This window comes from Scyliorhinus torazame, chromosome 2, assembly GCF_047496885.1.
Source record: "Scyliorhinus torazame isolate Kashiwa2021f chromosome 2, sScyTor2.1, whole genome shotgun sequence".
In the NCBI taxonomy this organism is placed as follows: domain Eukaryota; kingdom Metazoa; phylum Chordata; class Chondrichthyes; order Carcharhiniformes; family Scyliorhinidae; genus Scyliorhinus; species Scyliorhinus torazame.
In genome coordinates this window covers 117199955-117224278 of record NC_092708.1, presented here as the reverse complement: position 1 = coordinate 117224278, position 24324 = coordinate 117199955, and the positions used below count along the sequence as shown (strand labels likewise).

General features: G+C 46.0%; 1 protein-coding gene across 6 annotated transcripts in view; it reads left to right on the top strand.

The window, feature by feature from the left end:
- Positions 1-15605, top strand: part of ppig (peptidylprolyl isomerase G (cyclophilin G)) — a 117771-nt gene extending 102166 nt beyond the window's left edge. For all 6 annotated transcript variants that reach the window (XM_072475878.1, XM_072475874.1, XM_072475876.1 and 3 more), the window contains 4 exons: positions 37-180; positions 1676-1763; positions 2826-2968; positions 13341-15605. In XM_072475878.1, the coding sequence (XP_072331979.1) occupies positions 37-180; positions 1676-1763; positions 2826-2968; positions 13341-15321 (2356 nt within the window). In that variant the 3' untranslated portion in view covers positions 15322-15605. The remainder of the gene's footprint in view (positions 1-36; positions 181-1675; positions 1764-2825; positions 2969-13340) is intronic.
- The last annotated feature ends 8719 nt before the right edge of the window (positions 15606-24324 follow it).

Sequence of the window (24324 nt, the reverse complement as noted above, 5' to 3'; positions counted from 1 at the left end):
CTTTAGTACTTAGTGTGTTTAACTTTGTTTTGCAAGTTCATCAGATGAAAGTACAGAAAGTACCACACTGCAGACAGTTGCCACTGTCCGTGCTGAGGAAATTCCTCCTGTACCAGAGAACAGATTTTTAATGCGAAAGAGCCCTCTCAAGACAGATGAGAAAGAGAAGAAAAAAGAGAGGTTAGTATGACTATATCGGTTTTGGAGCAATTTTCAGTAGATTTTATGTAAGTAAAATTAATTCTCATCCACATTTAGGTCTGTGAGAAACTACCTGACATCTGCTGTCATGGACACCCATTCAACAAGCAGATTTCATATCCATAGAACCATAGAATTCCTACAGTGCAATGCAAGTGAAATATATCCGTACTTTTTATTCTACAAAAGGCTGATTAGCACAGTTTAGAGGGTACTGTAACCTATTGGAGAAACCACTAAACCAGAAATCGTACATTCAAATCTCACTTGGCAAGTTCTGAAATTCAATTTAGTAAACCTGGCACCAGATAAAAATGGCTGTGAAAGCTGCTTAACTTCATATAAATCCAACCGAATTTCGGATGTCCTCCAGGGAAGCGACTTCCCACCTTTACCTGGTCTAGCTGGCATGTGACTCCAATTCCACACTCTGTGGTTAACTCTTATTGTTTTTAGAGCATCTAGATACTTTATGTTTGCCTCAAATCTGGAGAATTATTTTTTGTTCAGCAGAATTTCTGGGGGTTTTTTTACATAGAATTTACAGTGCAGAAGGAGGCCATTCGGGCCATCGAGTCTGTACCGGCTCTTGGAAAGATCACCCTACCCAAGGTCAACACCTCCAACCTATCCCCATAACCCAGTAACCTCACCCAACCCCACCCAACACTAAGGGCAATTTTGGACACTAAGGGCAATTTATCATGGCCAATCCACCTAACCTGCACATCTTTGGACTGTGGGAGGAAACCGGAGCACCCGGAGAAAACCCACACACACACACGGAGAGGATGTGCAGACTCCGCACAGACAGTGTCCCAAGCCGGAATCGAACCTGGGACCCTGGAGCTGTGAAGCAGTTGTGCTATCCACAATGCTACCGTGCTGCCGAGACTAATTTCAAAGAGCATTTCTTAGTTAGTGATCCCTGAAATGAAACAACCGTGATGGAATGAAAGGGCATGGACTATTCAGTTCTGTGTTTACTTATGATAAAAAGTGACAATACTGTGACAGTATTTAATTATTTGCTTTCCAAGGAGTAAATTATGTCACCTGAAATTTGTACTGATAAAGCACTGTATGAATTTTAATATTTTCAAGCAGTTAATAATTCCAGTGTTCTTCTCGCTGACCTCAGATCTCCACCTTCTGTGAACTTGAACTCATCCAAAACTACTGCAATATCCGCTCTGGCACAAAGTTCTACTTGCTTATTATCATTATCCTCACTGACATACATCGACTTCCAGTCACTCAATTTTAAAATTCTAATTTTTGTGTTTGAAAGACTACACAAAATCACTGACCCCTATCTCAATAATTCTGCCAGCACTACACCAAATATCATGTTGAAAGTGACCATTTTGAACCTGTGAGGTTAAACTAAGTTGGAGAATTAACTATTACCCATGATTTTAGTTTCAGCCATGAGTAAATATTGCTGTAGAATAATTGTCTTTATTTTGAACAGCAATGTATCAAATTCTCAAATATCTACATATCAAAGACGACTCTTAGTAACCAGGTCAGGCCGAAAAATTAAAGGAAGAGGACCTCGGGTAAGTAACTGCTTTACATAAAATAACCTTTTTTGTTTGAAGCTGTTAATGGAAAGAAATTAGAAATTTAATTTCTTATAAGAATCAGGCTTGACTGAGTAAAAACATTCTCAACTCTTAGCCAAGTTCCAGAAGACACTTCAGAACTGGGCTGACACTTCATCCCAATACACAGTGAGGACACCTTTGGGATCAACTGTTAGACGGAGCCTTTGTCTGTCTGTTGAAGTGGATATGAAAGCTCCCATGGTAATGTTTGAATAAAAGGGGGAGTTCTCTGTGTCCTGGTTGATATTTAACGGTCACCATTACTGAACAAATTTGTTTAATTCATTGTGCGACCGTGCTATGTGTAAATTGGCAACCATGATTTCCCACATTCCAACAGTGATTACGTGCGAGATCTATCTGCCGCGTTGCGCCCGAAAAGGTGTGCAGCTGGTAGATGCCAGTTGATCCCTCGTCCGGGATCAACCTAGCTCGTCATGCCTCGCAAGACTAAACGCGATCTCATGAGACGTCGAGCTGTGAATCCCATCCACTGTGGATAGCATCACTTTCCGGCAAATCTGCATATTAGCGTGAGGCAGCTTTTCTCACTCTAATATGCATTTCCAAGATCTACCCAATTCATGGGATCTACCTTCCTCGCCTTGGAAACCTCGGGTGAGTGCCTTTCAGTGCTGGTCTCCACAAACGGGGACCAGGCTGAACGGCACTCGTGGGGATCTCCCAGGTGCTTGCTTTCTGGGCAGCATGGTACCCTAGCACAGCCAGACTAGCTGTGCCACCTGGGTGCCAGCCTGGCACTGCCAAGGTAAAAATGGTGTCCCGATCTCTCCCTGCACTGAGGGGTTCTGGCGATTGGAGCTCCTCAGTGCAGAAAATGGGACTAAGTGCGGCCTCGACCGCAAGTTTCCTGATGAGGCCCCCGATCTACCTGAATTGCCATTTGATAGCATGGTGTTTCACAGCGCCCTACATTTCAAAAGCTAATTCATTGGTTCTAAAATGTTTTGGAACTTTGACATTGTGAATGGTGCCATGTATTATTTTGTGTAGCGATATCGAACACCTTCAAGATCAAGGTCTCGGTCAAGAGATCGATTTAGACGCAGTGAAACTCCACCACACTGGAGACAGGAGATGCAACGAACACAAAGAATGAGGGTTTCAAGTGGAGAACGGTGGATCAAAGGAGACAAGTAAGTGTTGCAAAGCTACTGAAAGTGTTCAGTATTGTCTGCCGATAAGAGTATTTTAAATGTCTCTCATGATTTTTAGGCTCACAGTATTATTGTTAATTTATAGAATTTACAGTGCAGAATGTATAGTAATGTATTAGCTAGTTGATGGACACCTATTAACAAAACATTTCCCACTGAACTGATGAGATTTTGGATTCATTCATTTGTTTTGGACTATTGTTGAACTGTTGGGCACATATTGTCTTTCTTTGCTTTTGTGCAATTATTTTTCTTGTAAATATGTTTGTCTTAATCGTTTTAGCAGGACACCACAGTCTGGTTTCATGGTATTTCTGCATTCAGTGTTGACAGATGTACATGGAGAGCAACCCACATGGGTCAGTGCTAAGTGGGTGCCACACTGTCCCATTTATGATATGTGGAACATTATAGGTTTTACATTATAGAAGATGTGGGTCTGCTTATGGAAACTGCCTCGATTGCCAATGCAAATTAAAGGGATTTGTGGGCGTACTCTTACTGTTGCAAATTATCTGCAAACCGTAACTTAAATTTAACATTAATTCAGACATTCATTGTCCTTTAAAGTTAATTTACTTTAAATACAGTTGTGATTCTTCGGATTTCAGTGAATGTGGTATACTCCATTGTGCATTCAAGGGCCAATCAGTGGGATCACTGTTGAGCAACTTAAAGTTGATGGCTCTGTGTACTGAAACCCCATTATTTTTGGCCACAGGAATAACTGATACAAAAACGCTGCTTAACCTCTTTTTTAAAAACAACTAGATCTGATAAATGAGTGATGACACTGTTGGGGCGAGATTTTCCCAGAAATCGGCATAGGCTGAGAGCGAGTGGGAAAAGTGGTGGGAGATTTCTCTGCTGGGGAGGTAAAAAGTATAAAAGGGCAGTTCTCACAACGTATTGATGACAGCCTCGGATTTACCCGATCCCACATCAACTTAGTAACTTGAAGATCAAGGTGCCATTTTTGAAGGCAGTGCAAAGGAGTTCACCATGGAAACACCCCCCCCCAACCCTGCTCTGTCCTGGGCAGTGCCAGAAATCAGCTCCCGGGCATGATCCCTGAGCACTGGACTCACCTGAGCTCCCCTGAGTTGATAACTCACCAGGTGCATGCCGAGGGAGACCAGTTGTGATTCACGCTGACGTGGATGGATTTTCTGATAGGGTTGGGGGAGGATGATTCAGGTGTAGGGAGGGCCTGATAATATGTTAATCAAATGATGTTCCTGATGGGGCGAGGGGACACTCATGTCACACACTTAGATCAATGTAAAATAATTTGGCTTAGCGGAGTGGTTAGCACTGCTGCCTCACAGCACTGAGGACCCGGGTTCGATCCTTGTAGACTTGCACATTCTCCCCGTGTCTGCATGGGTCTCACCCCACAACCCAAAGATGTGGAGGGTAGGTGAATTGACCACTCTAAATTGCCCCTTAATTTGGGCAATTAAATCAGGGGACAACAACAGCAGCCAGAACACTGGCACCACAACTGGCTCTGTTGCTCAGCAGGGGAGGGCAAAGTGCAGGAGAGCGATAGTTATAGGGGACTCTATAGTAAGGAGCACAGATAGGCGCTTCTGTGGAAGTAAAAGAGACTCCAGGATGGTGTGTTGCCTCCCTGGTGCCAGGGTCCAGGATGTCTCTGAAAGAACACAGGAGATCCTGAAGGGGGAGGGTGAACAGCCAGAGGTCGTGGCACACATAGGTACTAACGACATAGGTTGGAAGAGCGACGAGGTCCTGCAGAAGGAGTTCAGGGAGTTGGGCAGTAAGCTAAAAAGCAGGACCTCTAGAGTTGTAATCTCAGGATTACTCCCTGTGCCACGTGCCAGTGAGGCTAGAAATAGGAGAATAGTCAGCTAAACACGTGGATAAACCAGTGATGTAGGAGGGAGGGTTTCAGAAAACTGGACCATTGGGATCTCTTCTGGGGCAGGTGGGACCTATACAAGAAGGACGGGTTGCCTCTAAATTCGAGGGGCACCAATATCCTGGCTGGGAGGTTTGCTAGTGTCACTCGGGAGGATTTAAGCTAGTATAGAATGGCAGCGGGGTGGGAACCAGAGCGTTAGTTTAGAAGGTGTCATAACTGAAGGGGTAATAGAGAACAAAAATAAGAGAACAACATCACCCTCAGGCAGAGCAAAAAAGGTGACAAGTGTGAGAAATGAGGTGGTCAATGCAGGACTGAGGATATTGTACCTTAATGTGCGCAGTGTACGGAACAAGGTAAATAAGCTTGTTGCGCCCATTGAAATTGGCCGGTACGATGTTGTGGGCATCACAGAGGCGTGGCTGCAAGGGGATCAGGGCTGGGATCTAAATATACAAGGATGTGTGTCCTATCAAAAGGATAGGCAGATGGGCAAAGGGGGCGGGGTTGCATTGTTTGTAAGGAATGAAGTTAAATCGATAGCAAGGAACGCTAGAGGATCAGAAGGCATAGAATCTCTGTGGGTAGAGTTGAGGAATCGCAACGGTAAAAAGACCTAATGGGAGTTACGTACAGGCCCCCTAGCAGTAATCAGGATGTGGGGCAGAAAATAAATCAGGAGATGGAAAAGGCATGTAAAAGAGGCAGTATCACAATAATCATGGGGGACTTCAATATGCAGGTTGACTGGGAAAGTCAGGTTGGTAGTGGATCCCAAGAAAATAAATTTGTGGAATGTTTAAGAGATGTTTTTTTTTGGAACAGCTTGTGGTAGAGCCCACTAGGGTACAGGCAGTTCTGGATTTGGTGATGTGTAATGAGGCAGACTTGATTAGGGAACTTAAGGTACAGGAACCCTTAGGGAGCAGTGACCGCAATATGATAGAATTTACCCTGCAGTTTGAGAGGGAGAAGCTGCAATCAGATGTAACGGTATTACAATTAAATAAGGGTAACTACAAAGACATGAGGGAGGAGCTGGCCAGAGCTGATTGGAAAAGCAGCCCAGCAGGGAAGACAGTGGAACAACAATGGAAGGAGTTTTGGGGGTTATTCGGGAAGCAAACAGAAATTCATCCCAAGGAGGAGGAAACATGCTAAGGAAAGGTCAAGGCATCCATGGTTGACGAGGGACGTCGAGGACAGCATAAAAGCATACAAAGTGATGATGATTAGTGAGAAGCCAGAGCATTGGGAAGCCTTTAAAAGCGAGCAGAGGACAACTAAAAATGCAATAAGGGGGGGGGAGGATGAAATATGAGTGCAAGCTAGCTAGTAATATAAAAGAAGATAGGAAGAGTTTTTTTCAATGTATAAAATATTTTTCAGTATATAAAAGGTAAGAGAGAGGCAAAAATAGACATTGGACCACTGGAAAACGTGGTTGGAGAAGTAATAATAGGAAACCAAGAAATGGCAGACAAACTGAAGACTTTGCATCAGTCTTCACGGTGGAAGACACCAGTGGGATGCCAGAGCTCCAGGAGAATCAGGGGGCAGAGGTGAGTGCAGTGACCATCACTAAGGAGAAGGTTCTGAGGAAACAGAAATGTCTGAAGGTGGATAAGTCACCTGGACCGGATGGAGTTCTAAAAGAGATAGCTGAGGAGATCGTGGAGGCATTGGTGGTGATATGTCAGGAATCAGTGGAGGCAGGAAGGGTCCCAGAGGACGGGTAAATGGCTAATGTAACACCACTGTTTTAAAAAGGGAGAGAGGCAGAAGATGGGAAATTATAGACCGGTTAGCCTGACTTCGGTCATTGTTAAGATTTTAGAGTCCGTTATTAAAGATGAGATCGCGGAGTACTTGGAAGTGCATGGTTTAGCGCGGTGGGCGAAACAGCTGGCTTGTAATGCAGAACGATGTCAGCAGCGCCGGTTCAATTCCCGTACCGGCCTCACCGAACAGGTGCCGGAATGTGGCAACTAGGGGCTTTTCACAGTAACTTCATTGAAGCCCACGTGTGACAAGCGCTTATTATTATTATGATAAAATAGGACAGAGTCAGTGCGTCTTTGTCAAAGGGAGGTCATGTCTGACAAATCTGTTCGAGTTCTTTGAGGAGGTAACAAGGAAGTTAGACAAAGAAGAACCATTGGACATGATTTATTTAGATTTCCAGAAGGCCTTTGACAAGTTGCCACATAGGAGAATGTTAAATAAGTTAAGTAAGATCCTGGCATAGATAGAGGATTGGCTGACTGGCAGAAGGCAGAGCGTGGGGATAAAGGGGTCTTTTTCAGGATGGCAGCCGGTGACTAGTGGTGTGCCTCGGGTCTTTTCAGAATATACATTAATGACCTGGAAGAAGGAACTGAAGGCGCTGTTGCTAAGTTTGCAGATGATACAAAGATCTGTAGAGGGTAGTATTGAGGAAGCAAGGGGGCTGCAGAAGGATTTGGACAGGCTAGGAGAGTGGGCAATGAAGTGGCAGATGAAATACAATGTGGAAAAGTGTGATGTTATGCACTTTGGAAGGAGGAATTTAGGCTATTTTCTAAATGGGGAAATGCTTAGGAAATCAAAAGCACAAATGGACTTGGGAGTTCTTATTCACGATTCTGTTAAAGTTAATGTGCAGGTTCAGTCGGCAGTTAGGAAGGCAAATGCAATGTTAGCTTTTCATGTCGAGAGGGCTAGAATACAAGACCAATGATGTACTTCTGAGGCTGGTCAGACCCCATTGTGAGCAGTTTTGGGCCCTGTATCTAAGGAAAAGTGTGCTGGCCTTGGAAAGGGTCCAGGGGAGGTTCACAAGAATGATCCCTGGAATGAGCAGCTTGTCGTATGAGGAACGGTTGAGGTCTCTGGGTATGTACTCGTTGGAGTTTAGAAGCATGAGGGGGGATCTTATTGAAACTTACAGGATACTGCAAGGCCTGGATAGAGTGGACGTGGAGAGGATATTTCCACTTGTAGAAAAAACTAGAACCAGAGGAGACCATCTGTGACTAAAGGGGCGATCCTTTAAAACAGAGATGAGGAGGAATTTCTTCAGCCAGAGGGTGGTGAATCTGTGGAACTCTATTGCCGCAGAAGGCTGTGGAGGCCAAATCACTGAGTGTCTTTAAGACAGAGATAGATAGGTTCTTGATTAAATAAGGGGATCAGGGGTTATGGGGAGAAGGCAGGAGGATTAATAAGGGGATCAGGGGTTATGGGGAGAAGGCAGGAGAATGGGGATGAGAAAAATATCAGCCATGATTGAATGGCGGAGCAGACTTGATGGGCCGAGTGGCCTAATTCTGCTTCTATGTCTTATGGGTACTCTAAATATTTTTTAAAACAATATGGCTGTCCTCGTGACATTTTCTGCTCCTGTCACCGAACCCGGCCAATGTAATCAGGAGCAGAAAATCCCAGACTTGACTTTCTGAAAAAAATATTTTACTCAAAACAAACTACGAAAGTAATTTTCAGAAAAGTTTGTCTATCGACCTTTTTTTATCTGACTTGATTTTTCCAGTTGATGATTACTATTTCTGCTTTCCTATTTTTTTCTCAACTTATTTATCTTCCAATAATATTCTGTTCTTCCCCTCTCTTGCTCTCCTTCACACGTGCACCATAACGAGCTGAGAGATGCACGAGGTCTCTGCTAATTCAACTTCATAGGGTGTGCAAGCGTATCCCATAGTAATTCCTCCTTTTAGTGAAAAAGTCTTGCCTGTGATGGCAGAATTTTGATCCATCACTTCAGTCTTATCAATCCATTTGAAGTCCAAGAAATTATGCCGCCGGGTGCTGCAAGGAGTATTTTTGCCCCAACCCTCACACACACGTACACTCACTTACAGAGGCAGGGTTTACAACAGGTATGGACTAACGGAGACCTGGCAGTCCCCGCCAGGAGTGCACAGATACGTACAACCCCCAGCAGGGCGAGGATCATGCCTGGGAAGTTCATCGAAAATAGAAGCAGGAGTAGGCCATTTGGTCCTTCGAGCCTGCTCCGCTAGTCATTACCATCATGGCTGATCCCACATTCCCCCCCATATCCCTTTAGCCCAAGCGCCATGGAAACATACATACTCTATATAGAAACATACCCTAGCACTACCAGGCAGGGGGGCCTTCCATTGGGAGGTCCGTCAGGGTGTTCCAGTGACCTTGGGCGGGACTGGCAGGCATATGTGCATGAGGAGAAGTCCTTGGCTGTGGGGGGGATACTTTTTTTATTAGGTCAGGGCGCCTGATATCTTGTGAGTCGAGGTTGCTGATATTGTGGGAATTTTTTTTGACTAGTGTCAAAATGTTTGGCGGTAAAAGAGGAGCTGGCAAGCTACACCCTCCCTGCCTGAGTTGACACTTGGGTTCTTTTCCTTTTTTTCACGGTAGTCACATAGGCTATTGGTATCAGGAATAATGGGCGCGATACAGCGGACTGAAGCTCAAGTCCGCTGTCGGGCGCATTTAGAATCATAGAATTTACAGCGCAGAAGAAGACCATTCGGCCCATCAGGTCTGCACCAGCACTTGGAAAGAGCACCCTACTTAAACTCACACCTCCACTCTATCCCAGTAACCCCTACTAACCTTTTGGAAATTTAGCATGGCCCTAACCTGCAGATCTTTGGACTGAGAGAGGAAACCGGAGCACCTGGAGGAAACCCACACAGACACGGGGAGAAAGTGCAAACTCCACACAGTCACGTGGCACTGGAAATGAACCCAGGACCCTGGAGCTGTGAGGCCGCAGTGCTAACCACCGTGCCACCATGTTTCTCAGTGGCTGCAGCGTCGAAAACATCCCGCTATCCAACAGCACTTTGCCATTTCTTCTGGCCTCGGAGAATTTTTCTCCGGCAAGGCCACACCTGGAGAAATTTCCTGCTGACAAGCTTCAGCCCTGATCTTCTTTCCCCCTCCCCAACCTTTGGGGAGGACCCTGGAACTACCCCCTCCCCCACCCCCTCTACTTGGCAAGGGCACCTGAACCCAACCCCTGGCAGTGTCAACAGGGCTCCCTGGCACTGCCAACCTGGCCCCCTAGTAGTGCAATGAGAAATTGAGCAGATCTGACAGGGGACATGGATGGAACAGTAGGCTGCTTCAAAGCAAATTGACGGAAGTAAAAATAAGACTTTTTTTAAATTAAAAGAACTCTACAATTTTCCCAGCATATCTTTCATGATTTCTTTTTAATTTGAGGTGCCCAATTCATTTTTTTCCCAATTAAGGGGCAATTTAGCATGGCCAATCCACCTACCAGGCAGGCATGTGGAGAATGTGCAAACTCCACACGGACAGTGACCCCCGGTGCCGCATTTACTTTCATGGTTAGCTGTTGAGTTTGAATGCTTTCAAATAAGGCAAAATAAATCTTTCACTGTTCTGTGAAATATTTAATAATGACCATTACCGATAAGAGAATCAATTGCAGCCTATCTTAATTCATCATGAAAGACCACACAACTCCACACACCTTCTTTCTCAACACCTAATTACTACTTAAATTACACCTCAAATATTGCCTTCTGTAATTTCTGAGCCACCACCTCGGTTTCACTCAGTTTAATTGTTTTTGTGTCCACATCATTTATATAAATTAGACACAGTTCTGTCAACCCTGTTTAGTATTTTATCCCAACAGAGACACCTGGGGCTGGAATCTCCGATCACCGACGGCGAAATCGCGTTCGGCGATTGGCCTGAGAATGCATTTTTAGGTTGGAATCTGGGGTGGTGCCATTTTTCCGATGCTCGTGGAGTACATCGTACACTGTCAGGAGTGCCTCAGGACATCACCTGATGCCCTCCCCCAATGCTCCGCCCCCAATGGGCTGTGTCCCCGACGGCGTGGGGCGCGTGTCCTCACAACTTTCGGGGACCTCGCATGGCGGCTGCAGACTGCCGCCATAGTCGGGGGAGGCTTTTCCGCTGGCAGGGGGGTACTGGTGGGCGGGGTCCGGGGGTGGCGAAGTGGGTTACAGGGGGGCAGTTTATGGCAGGCCAGGTCCGCACGTGGCTGCGCCATGTTGTACGACACTGCCGTATGCATGTGCGGCCCCAGCCATTCTGCGGCCGTATCCGTGGGTAAAGCTGGGGGCTTTATGCGGCGCGGCTGCTAGCCCCCCACCGGGTGGAGGATCGGTGCGGGGCTGGCACCGACTTTTTGGTCGTAAGACCAGACGGATCCTGCGGACATAGCCGCAGAATCGGAGAATCCAGCCCTACTGTTTTCTACTTCTCAGATAGTTTCTTATTTATTTTGAATCTTAGTTCTTATAAATTTGGTCATAATTAATAGTGTTAGGGCAGCACGTAGTGAAGTGGTTAGCATTGGGACTACGATGCTGAGGACCCAGGTTCGATCCCGGCTCTGGGTCACTCACCACGTGGAGTGTGCACATTCTCCCTGTGTCTGCGTGGGTTTCACCCCCACAGCCCAAAGATGTGTAGGGTACGTGGATTGGCCATGCTAAATTGCCCCTTAATTGGAAAAAAAAAGATTTGGGTACTCTAAATTTATTAAAAAATAAAATAATAATTAATAGTGTTATTTGTGGAATTTTGCCAGATATACAATTTTAGATTTTGCCCACAGCCCGCCTAGATTGTCACAAAATTCCAGGAGATCAGTCAGGCATGACCTTCCCCCCCCCCCCTTCTAAAATGATATTGGCTTTAGTTTACTCCGTTATTGTTGTAAACATAATCAAGTGTAGCTTTACAGTACTTTATGAAATACTTAAAAGGATACTAATTACAAGCATTTTGAAGTTGTTTAGCAGAACTGCAAATTATTAGATTTAGCTTTCATGGTATTTTTGAGTCCCTTAATTTTTATATGGTTTATTTGAAATGATCCAAATGAACTTGCTAAGTAAATTGCTGTGCCTAATGATGAACATAGAAGTATTTTCTGAATTTGTTAAAATAAATAATAAATCCCATTTTGTGGTATGCCGAAGAGTTCTGGAGCGTTTAACAAAAAGATGGGAATAGAAGTTTATCTGCAACTCTGTTTTATCCCCTTATGACATGCCTTGGTTTCCTTTGATAACTGTTCATACAAGTTTACTGAATAGAGAGTGCAGCACGGTGGCGCAGTGGTTAGCATTGCTGCCTCACGGCGCTGAGGTCCCAGGTTTGATCCCGGCTCTGGGTCACTGTCCGTTTGGAGTTTGCACATTCTCCCTGTGTTTGCGTGGGTTCTCTTCCCCCCCCCCCAACCCAAAAAATGTGCAGGGTAGGTGGACTGGCCACGCTAAATTGCCCCTTAATTGGAAAAATGAATTGGGTACTCTAAATTTATAACAAAAAAAGAAGAAAAAACTTTACTGAATACATGATGTACCTTGGTCCAAGCTGATCTGACTTATTTATTTTCCATCACCTGAACTCTCAGGAATTGTTTGCATTTGTCAAATCTTCAAATCTCAGTTGGTAGTACCCAGCTGTAAGCAATCAGAACATTTACTGCTCTCTATTCCTTTCAAAAATGCATTTAGTAGTGATATGTATATAGCAACATCCACGCAGACAGGCTGTAGCCTATATTGCCGAAGTCATTATTTTATTCTGGATAGTGTTTCACCCATCTTCACATTCTTAGATTTTTAAAATTGCCAATTCAGGTAATAAAATTAAACTTTGACCAAGAGTCATCCAGACCCGAAGCATTAACTCCCTTTTCTCTCCACAGATGCTGTCAGACCTGATAAGATTGTCCAGTATTTTCTGTTTTTGTTGTTGAATAAAATTAAGCAAATGTTCTTCCGTATGCAGTAAATATTAGGTATCCACTCTAGGGGCGGGATTCACCGCCCTCGGCAGCCGCCAAATTCTCCGGCACCCAAAATTTGGCGGGGGCGGGAATCGCGGCGGTCAGTGCCCCCCCACCCCCGGCGATTCTCTGGCCCGCGATGGGCCGAAGTCCTGCTGCTGGGATGACGTCAGCGGCCACTACACTCCCGCTCATGCACGGACTTTTGCCGCCCGGCGAAGTCCTTTCGGCCCCGGCTGGCATGGCGCCAAAGGCCTTTCCTGCCAGCCGGCGGGGCGCCAACCACTCCGGCGCGGGCCTAGCCCCTCACGGTGAGTGCTTGGCCCCTAAAGGTACGGAGAAATCCGCACCTTTGGGGCGGCCCGACGGCGGAGTAGTTCACGCCACTCCATCCCGTCAGGATCCTCCGCCCCGCCGGGTAGGGGAGAACCCAGTCCAGATTCAGAAGTATTTTTTGTTTAAATAATAAGGGAAAATGTTGGTAATACTGAAGTCTGGCAGCATTTAACACTTCACCAGAGCAGTTCCAGTGAAACATTAACTCTGTTTCTGTCTGGAAGTATTTCTCGCATTCTCTATTTTTAGTTCTGTTTCCCAGCATCTGTAGTATTTTGCTTTAATTATTTTAGTTTGGTGGTTGTAATTTCTTTTTTTCCCCCCAACCTTTAAAGGGGTGAAGTGAATGAAAAGCGAGAAAACCAAAATAATAGAAGCCCAGGCAGAGGAAGAGAGCGAATTACCTCAGATTACAAACCGGACATATTGGATAGTCCAAAAAGGAGCAGAGAGAGAGATAAGAAAATGGAACGAGAGACTGGAAGAAGTCATCGATCTCGAAGTAAAGAAAGAGAACAGAAGAAAACAAACAAAGATGAAAAATCTGATAAAAACAAATCTAAAAAGAGAAATAAATCGAGGAGTAAAGAAAGAAATCGAAGCCGAAGCAAAGATAGGGAAAAACACGCCAAAACCAGAAGCAAGGACAGAGAGCAGAAACCAAACAAAGAAAAGAGGGCAAACTCCAGAAGCAAGGATAGGGAGCTTGCAAAAGACAAAGAGAGGGATAAATCTGCAAAATCAAACAAAGAGCAGGGAAAGCGTGAAAAATCTAGAAGCCGAGAACAGAGTAGAAGCAAAGAGAGAGGAAAACGTACAAAGTCAAAATCTAGAACTCGTGATCGAGAAAAGAGCAATAGTAAAGAGACAGAGAAACGGACCAAGTCCAAGTCCAGAAGTAGGGAGCGAGAACAGAGTAATGGTAAAGAGTTGGAGAAACGAGCCAAATCAAAATCCAAAAGTAGGGATCGAGAACAAACTAATGGTAAAGAGTTGCAGAAACAAGCCACATCAAAATCCAGAAGTAGGGATCGAGAGCAGAGTAATGGAAAAGAATGGGAGAAACAAGCCAAGGCTAAATCAGGCACACGTGAACCAGAGCAGAGTAACAGTCAACAGGGGGAGGAACGAGCCAAGTCAAAATCCAGAAGTAGGGATCGAGAACAGAGTAACAGCAAAGGGAGGGGTAAAGAGGCCAAATCCAGAAGTAGGGATCGGGATCAGAGTAGCAGCAAAGGGAGGGGTAAAGAGGCCAAATCCAGAAGTAGGGATCGGGATCAGAGTAGCAGCAAAGGGAGGGGTAAAGAGGCAAAATCAAGAAGTAGGGATCGAGAACGGAGTAAAAATAGAGAGAGGAAAAAACGAGCCAGATCGAAATCCAGAAGTAAAGATCGTAAACCGAGTAAAAGCAAGGAGAGAGCAAAACGAGCTAAGTCGAAATCTAAAAGTCGAGAACGAAGTAAAAGCAGAGAGCGAGAAAAAAGGGCCAAATCAAAATCTAGAAGCCGAGATCGAGAACAGAGTAGGGACAAGGATAGAAGGAAACGGGCCAAATCTAGAAGCAAAGATCGGCAACAGAGTAGAAGCAAAGAAAGAGGAAGGCGAGACAAATCTCGGAGTAAAGATAGGGTAAAAGAGAAAAGTAAAGAAAGAGAAAAACATGCAAATTCAAGAAGCGGAGGCAGGGATCAAAAACGCAAAGAAAACTGGGTTAAATCCAGTAGTAATGATGAGGAACAGGGCAAGAGCAAAGATCAAGAAAAAAGAGCAAAATCCAGAAGCAAGGAAAGGGACAGAAGTCGGAGCAAAGAAGGTCATAGGAGCAGAGATAAAGAACAGAAAAAAAGAGGACGATCAAGGAGTCGAGACAAAAGAACCCCTGAAAAAGATAGGTATGATAATTCAAAGAAGGAACAAAAATTAAAAAATTCTGCAGATAATCAAAATAAGGAGAAAGAGTTAAAGGTTGCTGAAAATCAAAGTTCAAATGGAAAAATAGTGCACAACAGGGAGAATGAAAAACTGAAAAGCCATTCTAGGAGCCAGGGTAGGGATCATAGCAGCAGCTCTGAGAGTCTGAAAGAGGGTGAGGGCAGGAATAAGAAGGAACAAAGTAGTAGTCCCAATTTAAAGAGCAAAAGGGAGCGTAGTAAAAGCAAAATGGCTGAAGAAAAGTCTACGTCTAGAAGCAGAGTGTGTGAACGTGATGACAAAATTAAGAAGTCAAACAGCAAAATAAAAAATCAGAACCATGACAAAGAGCAGCACTCAAACTGTGATTCAGCCCCTAGTTCAGATGAAGAACGAAGTGAATAAATGTGCTTTATGGACAAGCAATCAATTGCCAATAAATGTTTGTGATTTTTTTTTTTCAGAGACATGTTTGGGACATGTCTTTTAAACCTGAATTTCAGTTGAGTTTGTTTTTTTTGACAATCTGCAGCCTGGATTATTTGTACGACTGGACTTTTAATAAATTTGTAAAGTGGTGCAAAAGATGGTTTCATTTAATGTTTTAATTTTTGGAGCATTATGGTTTTTAACTTTATTTTTGACATTTCTGAAACAGACCAATAAATAACTTTTTATTGGAATTTTAATTTAGTGTTTTCAATTAACATTTTTCTGTTTGGATGGGAATAGTATATCCGAATGGGCTGAAAGCTTTGGTAATTGCTACTTTTCCACACAAAAGTGAGTAGTGAGAGATCCTGTGTTAATGATTAGGCAGATTTGACCCAGTTCCATGTATATTGAATTCACAGCATAGAACAGGACACAATGCAACATAGCGTTAAATTGGGATTGTACATCAGAGAGACCATTGGGGTGGTTGGTGTTAGGAGGTGGGATACAATATTGAAACTGATATTCTGCATTCAGCCTACATTGTACATGACTTGGAAGTGATTCATGACACAGTAAAGACTTTTCCTCACCTGGATGAACTCAGAAATTTACTAATATTGTATATTTTTTATTTTCCGCTTGATTGTACATATAAATTGGATTTTCCTTTATCAGGTCAAGGTGTTGCAGGATCTTTTAAAGTTGCTTATTTTAGTTTAGCTATGATGTCGTAAATAACGATGCACAAGACAGATATGGTTTTGAGTTTGAATTCTAATCGAGTCCTTGAAATTTTCAGTTTATGTAGGGTATTACTCAAAGGTTTAATTTCATGTTTTCCATTTACTTAGTTCAATTTGTGTAAATTCAAGCACTACAAATTGTTATCAATTCTTTAAACTGGACGAGACTGATAATTACACGAGTTTATGTGACCTAATACAGAGTAGTCCTAGATCTCAGTCTTGAACCAGGGGGGCTCCACCAAAATATTACAACATATTCCAGAGTCCTATGGAACTTATTCCTCTCTATAATTGTTTGTATACTCTGTTCATTGCACCCACTGAACAAACATGCTTCATAAAATGAAATGTCGTACTATGACATATCCTAAACTTGTATATTTGAGCAAACGTTTCTTACCCTGGTAAAGCTCTTAATCTGGAGAAACAGATGCTGCAATATCCTCGTCGCTTAGTAATTCTGAACTTTTTGGCAAAATGGAATTTCTTAACAGAGCGTCACTAAATATTTTGTCTAAGACTTAACAAATGTTTCTAGTTGTATACACCAATTGTGCAACCAGGCTTTGATTCCATATTTTTTTTCCAGGAGTCTTAATGTTTGGGGCAGGCAACATTTAATACTTTATTTCATATTTTTTCCTTGCAGTAGTTGAAAATTGTCTTTCTCAGATTCTGTCTTGAAGGATGGCCTGAATATTTCTGATTTAAATTGGTATGAAAAGATAAAGAGTAAAATCTTTTTTTCTGATCTCGAAGCAGATTTGTTTCTCTACATAATTAAATTCTGTAGTAAATTTATGGAAGAAGCTGTTTCTTCAACCGATGTATGGTTATTAGTGTATGGCCCTTGTGTTTTTTTTTACAAAGTTCTATCATGCAATAAAATCATATTGCAAACGTTTTATTTGTAAAACGTATAACAAATTCTACCTTTCAATAAAATTATTAAAATCTTCAAACAGTATTTTATAAATGAGAATCATTTATTAGTACATTTAGTGATTATTTAAAGCAGCTGTACTCCATCCTAACCCTATAACTGAAGAATTATTTATACAGCACAAGTACTATTGATATATGCTATTTATCAGCTACTCATTCATCTATGGCATTGCTCATTGTTAGTCCAGGATCTGGATTGCCAAAGTTTTAACTGGTGAAGAAAAGAAACAGATTGCATAACGGGTACTGTCGTTACAGACTAGAGTTTACATTCCAGTTGCTGCCTAATCTAGGTTGTGAAACAGCCTTCTGAAAATGGTGTCTCACTGCTTTTTTAGGAAGTTGCCGAGCCTCCAAACTTCCATGTTATACTGCCACTTTTCTACTTTTGTGCATTCCGTTTAAGTGCAGATTTCAATTTTGTGTACTAATTGTTTCATTATTTTGCTACATTTTTGTGTTGTCTTTATTATATTCCTGTTCCTATTTGCAACAAAGCTGGGAATTCATACTGTGGGACATTGCCACAAATGTTGGTTGGAGGGGAGATCCCAACTTTCCTTATCCATTTCCAAGTCTGAAATCAGTGAGATTAAATGTTGTGCCAGCTTAGAACAGATCAGGGATCTTTTTTGGTCTACATAGTTCAAAGCCACATTACACTTGCACAGATTGTAATCAGTCTGGTCTTTCAAAAAAATATATATTTATTCAAATTTTTCAACAAAACCCCACCCCCCACCCCAACATAAAGAAACAAGAACACAACAAACAGAAATTATACATTGGATTTCCCCCATATACAGTAACCCCCCATATAACATTTAAAAACACAAATAGGGAAACCCCCCCACCTTCACCCGAACACTCCGCGAGATAGTCTAGGAACGGTTGCACAGACCCTCGCAAGGCAAACTTTATCCTCTCCATCTTGATGAACCCTGCCATGTCATTGATCCAAGCTTCCACACTAGGGGGCTTCGCATCTTTCCATAATAGCAAAATCCTCCACCGGGCGACCAGGGACGCAAAGGCCAGAATACCGGCCTCTTTCGCCTCCTGCACTCCCGGCTCGTCCGATACCCCAAATAATGCCAATCCCCAGCTCGGCTTGACCCGGGCGTTCACCACCCTGGACATAGTCCTCGCAAAACCCCATCAAAACCCATCCAGCGCCGGGCACGACCAGAACATATGGACGTGATTTGCCGGGCTCCCCGAGCACCTCTCACATCTGACCTCCACTCCAAAGAACCTACTCAACCTCGCCCCTGCCAAATGCGCTCTGTGAATAACTTTGAACTGTATTAGGCTGAGCCTGGCGCAAGCGGAGGAAGGATTAACCCTACTCAGGGCATCAGCCCACAGACCCTCATCTATCTCCTCCCCAAACTCCTCCTCCCACTTGCCCTTTAACTCCTCCACCGAGACCTCCTCCTCTTCCTTCAGCTCCTGGTAAATCGCCGAAACCTTGTCTTCTCCAACCCATACACCCGAAATCACCCTGTCCTGAATCCCACGTGCCGGAAGCAGCGGGAATCCCCCCCACCTGCCGCCTCACAAACGCCCTCACTTCCATGTACCTGAAAGCGTTTCCCGGGGGTAGCCCAAACTTCTTCTCCAGCGCCCCTAGGCTCGCAAACGTCCCATCGATGAACAAATCCCCCATTCTTCTAATCCCTGTCCGATGCCAGCTCCGAAACACACATTCGGCAGCGCCAGCCCTCCCTGTCCCTGCTACGCTCCAGAAACACACTCTTCACCCTCGGGGTCTTATTCGCCCACACAAATCCCATGATGCTCCTGCTTACCCGTTTGAAAAAGGCCTTGGGGATCATAATGGGAAGGCACTGGAACACAGAGAGAAACCTCGGGAGAACCGTCATTTTGACCGACTGCACCCTACCCGCTAGTGAAAGTGCAATATAGCCCATCTTCTAAAATCCTCCTCCATCTGCTCCACCAACCGCGCCAAATTGAGCTTGTGCAGGGCCCCACAACTCCTAGCTACTGGTATCCCTAGGTACCGAAAGCTCCTTTCCGCCCTCTTCAGCGGTAGCTCATCTATCCCCCTTCCCTGGTCCCCTGAATGCATCACAAAGAGCTCACTCTTCCCTACGTTGAGTTTATACCCCGAAAAGTCCCCAAACTCCCTAAGGATCCGCATGACCTCCGCCATCCCCTCCACTGGATCCGCAACATACAACAACAGGTCGTCGGCATACAACGACACCCGGTGTTCCTCTTCCCCCCCCGGACCAGCCCCCTCCATTTCCTGGACTCCCTCAGTGCCATGGCCAGTGCAGACAATAAGGGGCACCCCTGCCTCGTACCCCGGTCCAGCCGAAAGTACTCCGACCTCCGCCAGTTCGTAGCCATACTCGCCACTGGGGCTCTATAAAGCAGCCTGACCCAAATGATGAATCCCTCCCCCGAACCCAAACCTCCACAACACTTCCCAAAGATACTCCCACTCCACCCGATCAAAGGCCTTCTCCGCGTCCATAGCTTCCACTACCTCCGCTTCCCCCTCCACCGAGGGCATCATAATCACATTGAGGAGCCCCCGCACATTTGTATTTAGCTGCCTACCCTTCACAAATCGCGTCTGGTCCTCATGAATCACCCCCGGGACACAGTCCTCAATTTTCATAGCCAGCACCTTCGCCAGCAACTTAGCGTCAACATTGAGGAGCGAGATCGGTCTATACGACCCACATTGCAATGGATCCTTGTCCCGCTTCAAGATCAAAGAAATCAGCGCCCTGGACATTGTCGGGGGCAAGGTCCCCCCCCTCCCTTGCCTTATTAAAGTCCTCACTAGAAACGGGCACAGAAGGTCCACGTATTTTCTGTAGAATTCAACCGGGAACCCATCCGGCCCCGGGGCCTTCCCCGCCTGCATGCTCCCCAATCCTTTAACCAGCTCCTCCAGCCCAATCGGCGCCCCCAAACCAGCTACCTCCTCCTCCTCCACCCTCGGGAACCTCAACTGATCTAGGAATCGTCGCATCCCCGATGGGGGCACAGACCTGTACAGATCCCCAAAAAAGTCCCTAAATACCTTGTTTATTCTCACCGCACTCCGCACCGTATGTCCCCCTCTATCCTTAACTCCACCAATCTCCCTCACTGCCTCCCTCTTACGAAGCTAATGTACCAGATTCCGACTCGCCTTCTCCCCATACTCGTACGTCGCCCCCTGCGCTTTCCTCCACTGTGCCTCTGCTTTCCCCGTGGTCAACAGGTCGAATTCCGTCTGGAGGTTCTGTCGCTCCCTAAGTAGCCCCTCCTCGGGGGCCTCTGCATACCTCCTGTCTACCCTTAGAATCTCCCCCACCAACCTCTCCCTCCCCTCTCTCTTCTCCCTGTGGGCCCTAATGGAGATTAGCTCTCCCCTGACCACCACCTTCAACGCCTCCCAGACTACCCCCACCTGCACCTCCCTGTTGTCGTTGCCCTCCAAATATCTTTCAATGCACCCCTGCACCCGCCCGCACACCTCCTCATCCGCCAACAGTCCCACATCAAGGCGCCACAGCGGGCGCTGGTCCCTCTCCTCCTCCAGCTCCACCCAATGCGGGGCGTGGTCCGAGATGGCTATGGCCGAATATTCCGTTCCCTCCACTTTAGGGATTAGCGCCCTACTCAATGAAAAAATCTATCCGGGACTAGGCTCTATAGACGTGGGAAAAGAAGGAAAATTCCCTGGCCAACAAACCTCCATGGATCCACTCCCCCCCACCCCGCCCCCCCCCCCCAAAAAATCTGGTCCATAAACCCCCTGAGCACCTTGGCCGCAGCCGGCCTCTTACCCGTCCTGGACCTAGAACGGTCCAGCGCTGGGTCCAGCACCATGTTAAAGTACCCCCCCCCCCATTATCAGGCTTCCGACCTCCAGATCTGGAATCCGACCCAGCATGCATTTCATAAATCCGGCATCATCCCAATTCGGGGCATATACATTCACCAGTACCACCCGCACCCCCTGCAATCTGCCACTCACCATCACATATCGACCACCATTATCCACTACAATATTCAGTGCCTCAAATGACACCCGCTTCCCCACCAGTATTGCCCTCTGTTCTTCGCATCCAGCCCTGAATGAAAGACCTACCCTACCCATCCCTTTCTCAGCCTAACCTGATCTGCCACCTTCAGATGTGTCTCCTGGAGCATAACCACGTCTGCCTTCAGTCCCTTTAAGTGCGCAAACACCCGGGTCCTCTTGACCGGCCCGTTCAGGCCCTTCACATTCCAAGTTATCAGCCGGATCGGGGGGCTACTCGGCCACCCCCCCCCCCCCCCCCCCCTGCCGACTAGCCATCTACTTTTCTAGGCCAGCCATGTGCCCACCCTCCAGTCCCCCAGGCGGCGGACCTCCGCCCCGACTACCTCTCCTACTTCCAGCTTCCCTTTGGCCAATGCAGCAGCAACCCAGTCCCGTCGCCGCCCCCCCCCCCCCCCCCCCCCCCGCTAGATCCTCATCTAGCCATTTTGCTCTCCCCATGACACTCCCATAAGTCAGCTGACTCCTGCTGACCCCGGCCTTTCCCGCCATTCCATCAACTCCCCAGTGTGAGAATCGCCCCACTCCTTGGCAGTCAGTGTGCGCTCCTCTCCAGCACCGCCCCCCCCGGCCCCGCTCCCATCCTTCCCTAACGCGGGAAAAAGCCCGCGCTCTCCTGAGCCGGCCCCAGCCCCTCTGGCGCAGCTCCTTTCTGCGGCCTTATCCCAACTCCCCTACCCCAGGCCTCCATCCCCCCTCTTCCTCCGTAGGGCCCTGCCCCTCCAACACCGACGCCCACACTCTCCCACGGCCCCCACATCAAATCCATTCACCCATCCCCACCCAGCACCAAAACAAAAAGAACATTCCCCGAACGCAGTAAACACAATAAACATCCCCCCACGACAAACCCTCAATTTGAGTCCAACTTTTCAGTCAGTATAAAGTTCCATGCCTCATCAGGCGTTTCAAAATAGTGGTGCCAATCTTGGAACGTGACCCACAATCGCGCTGGCTGCAGCATCCCGAACTTCACCCCCTTCCGATGGAGCACCGCCTTAGCCCGGTTGAACCCAGCCCTTTTATTAGCCACCTCCGCACTCCAGTCCTGGTAAATTCGAATCTCCGTGTTCTCCCACCTGCTGCTCCGCTCTTTCTTGGCCCATCTCAGGACACACTCTCTGTCCATAAAGCGGTGGAACCTCACCACTACAGCCCTTGGCGGCTCGTTGGCTTTGGGTCTCCTTGCCAGGACCCGATGAGCCCCATCCAGCTCCAGGGGCCTCGGGAAAGCTCCCGCGCCCATCAGCGAATTGAGCATCGTGCTCATATATGCCCGGTATCGGGCCCCTCCACAACTTCAGGGAGACCCAGGATCCAAAGATTCTTCCTCCTCGACCTATTCTCCAGGTCCTCGAATTTTTCCGCCCACCTCTTGTGCAGCGCCTCGTGCGCCTCCATCTTCACTGCCAGGCCCAAGATCTCGTCTTCATTCTCCGAGGCTTTTTGCCGCATCTCCCGGATCGCTGCCCCTTGGGCCCTCTGGGTCTCCACAAGCTTCTCAATCGCTGCCTTCATTTGCGGCAGCATTTCTGTCCTCAGCTCCTCAAAGCAGCGTTTAAGAAACTCCTGTTGCTCCTGCGACCACTGCGCCCACGTTGCTTGGTCTCCACCCGCCGCCATCTTACTTTTCCTTCCTCGCACTTTTCGCTGCACCAGGATCACTTTTTTAACCGCTCCACTCCTGGTCCAATCCATATAATGTCGGGGGGACTTTGCTGTCACCTTCCCACACTGGAAGCCGTCGAACAATTGCCGCTGGGGCCCCTCTGAAGAGCCCAAAAGTCCGTACCCGGCGGGAGCTGCCGAACGTGTGATCTACCTAGGCATAGCCGCAACCGGAAGCCCAGTCTGGTCTTTCTGGAGGCAATGTTCCATATGGCAACATTGTTAGAAGCCCCAATTTTTAGAGAAATTAAGTATTTTAATTGTACTCCATAATACTAATTCACAATAATGTTGACCAATATATTAGCCGCTTTCTACCTGTGGCTAATTGAGAATCAAGATGTGATTAATTGAATTTTTAAGACAAAAATAAGTAAGAGATTCTGTCAGTCAGCATATGATGCTTATGTTTGTATGTAAACTGTTAAGTTTACACTAAATTGACAAGTATATCCACTTCAAGCAAGTGGGGTCAAACAAGAGGAAAGGAGGGGAGCCATTTGATTCTGCCTGATCCTTCTGTTTTATAGATGCAGACAGCTGACTTGGTTTCTCTTCTGTGGATGGTAGGGCTGAATTATGTTAAGAATTGTAACCGCAATTTGAGGGTTGCATGTCCATGATCAAACTCCTAGACAAATGGAAAATTGGAAGTGCGGCACCAACTGGATTCCGAGAAGTAATTTTAAAACTTCAATACAGGTTTTCTTGTGGTTTGCGGTGATAGGATAGTCCCTTCCTAGAATGGAATTTTTTTTTTAAAATTTAGAGTAGCCAATTATTTTTCTTTTCCAATTAAGGGGCAATTGAGCATGGCCAATCCACCTAACCCGCACAACTTTGGGTTGTGGGGGTGAAACCCACGCAGACATGGGGAGAATGTGCAAACTCCACACAGACAGTGACCCAGGACTGGGATTCAAACCTGCGTCCTCAGCGCAGCAGTCCCAGTGCTAATCACTGCACCACATGCCACCCTCCTAGAATGGAATTCAGCAATGTGGGACAGTTTTGAAGCGTTTAACAAGTATAGTTAGGCATTTTGAAATTAAAATCCATACAAAAGCTAGGAAATCTGAAATCCTACAACCTAGGTTGGTTTAGCACAGTTTAGCACAATGCAGAGCAATGCCCGTGTTCAATTCCCGTACCGGCCTCCACGGATAGGCGCCGGAATGTGGTGACTAGGGGCTTTTCACAGTAACTTCATTGAAGCCTACTTGTGACAATAAGCGATTATTATTATTATTACTTGTGGCCAACCATTTTGAAATTGAATTTGAAGAACTGGAGATAGGCATGGAATCTGAAACAGACAGACTAGCATTAACAAGGATACAACTGGAACAGCAGAGGTTTGAGAAAGAAAAAAAGAAGAACGAGAAGAAAGAGGAAAGAGAGAAAGAAAAGGAAAGAGGAGTCAGAAAGACGAGAACAAAGTGAGGAGAGAGAATTCCAGGAAAGGATAAAAGAAAGCTTTCCAGAAGGAGAAACGAGAGGAGTTAAGGCAGCTGAATCTGAGTAAGGAAGGCACTGCTC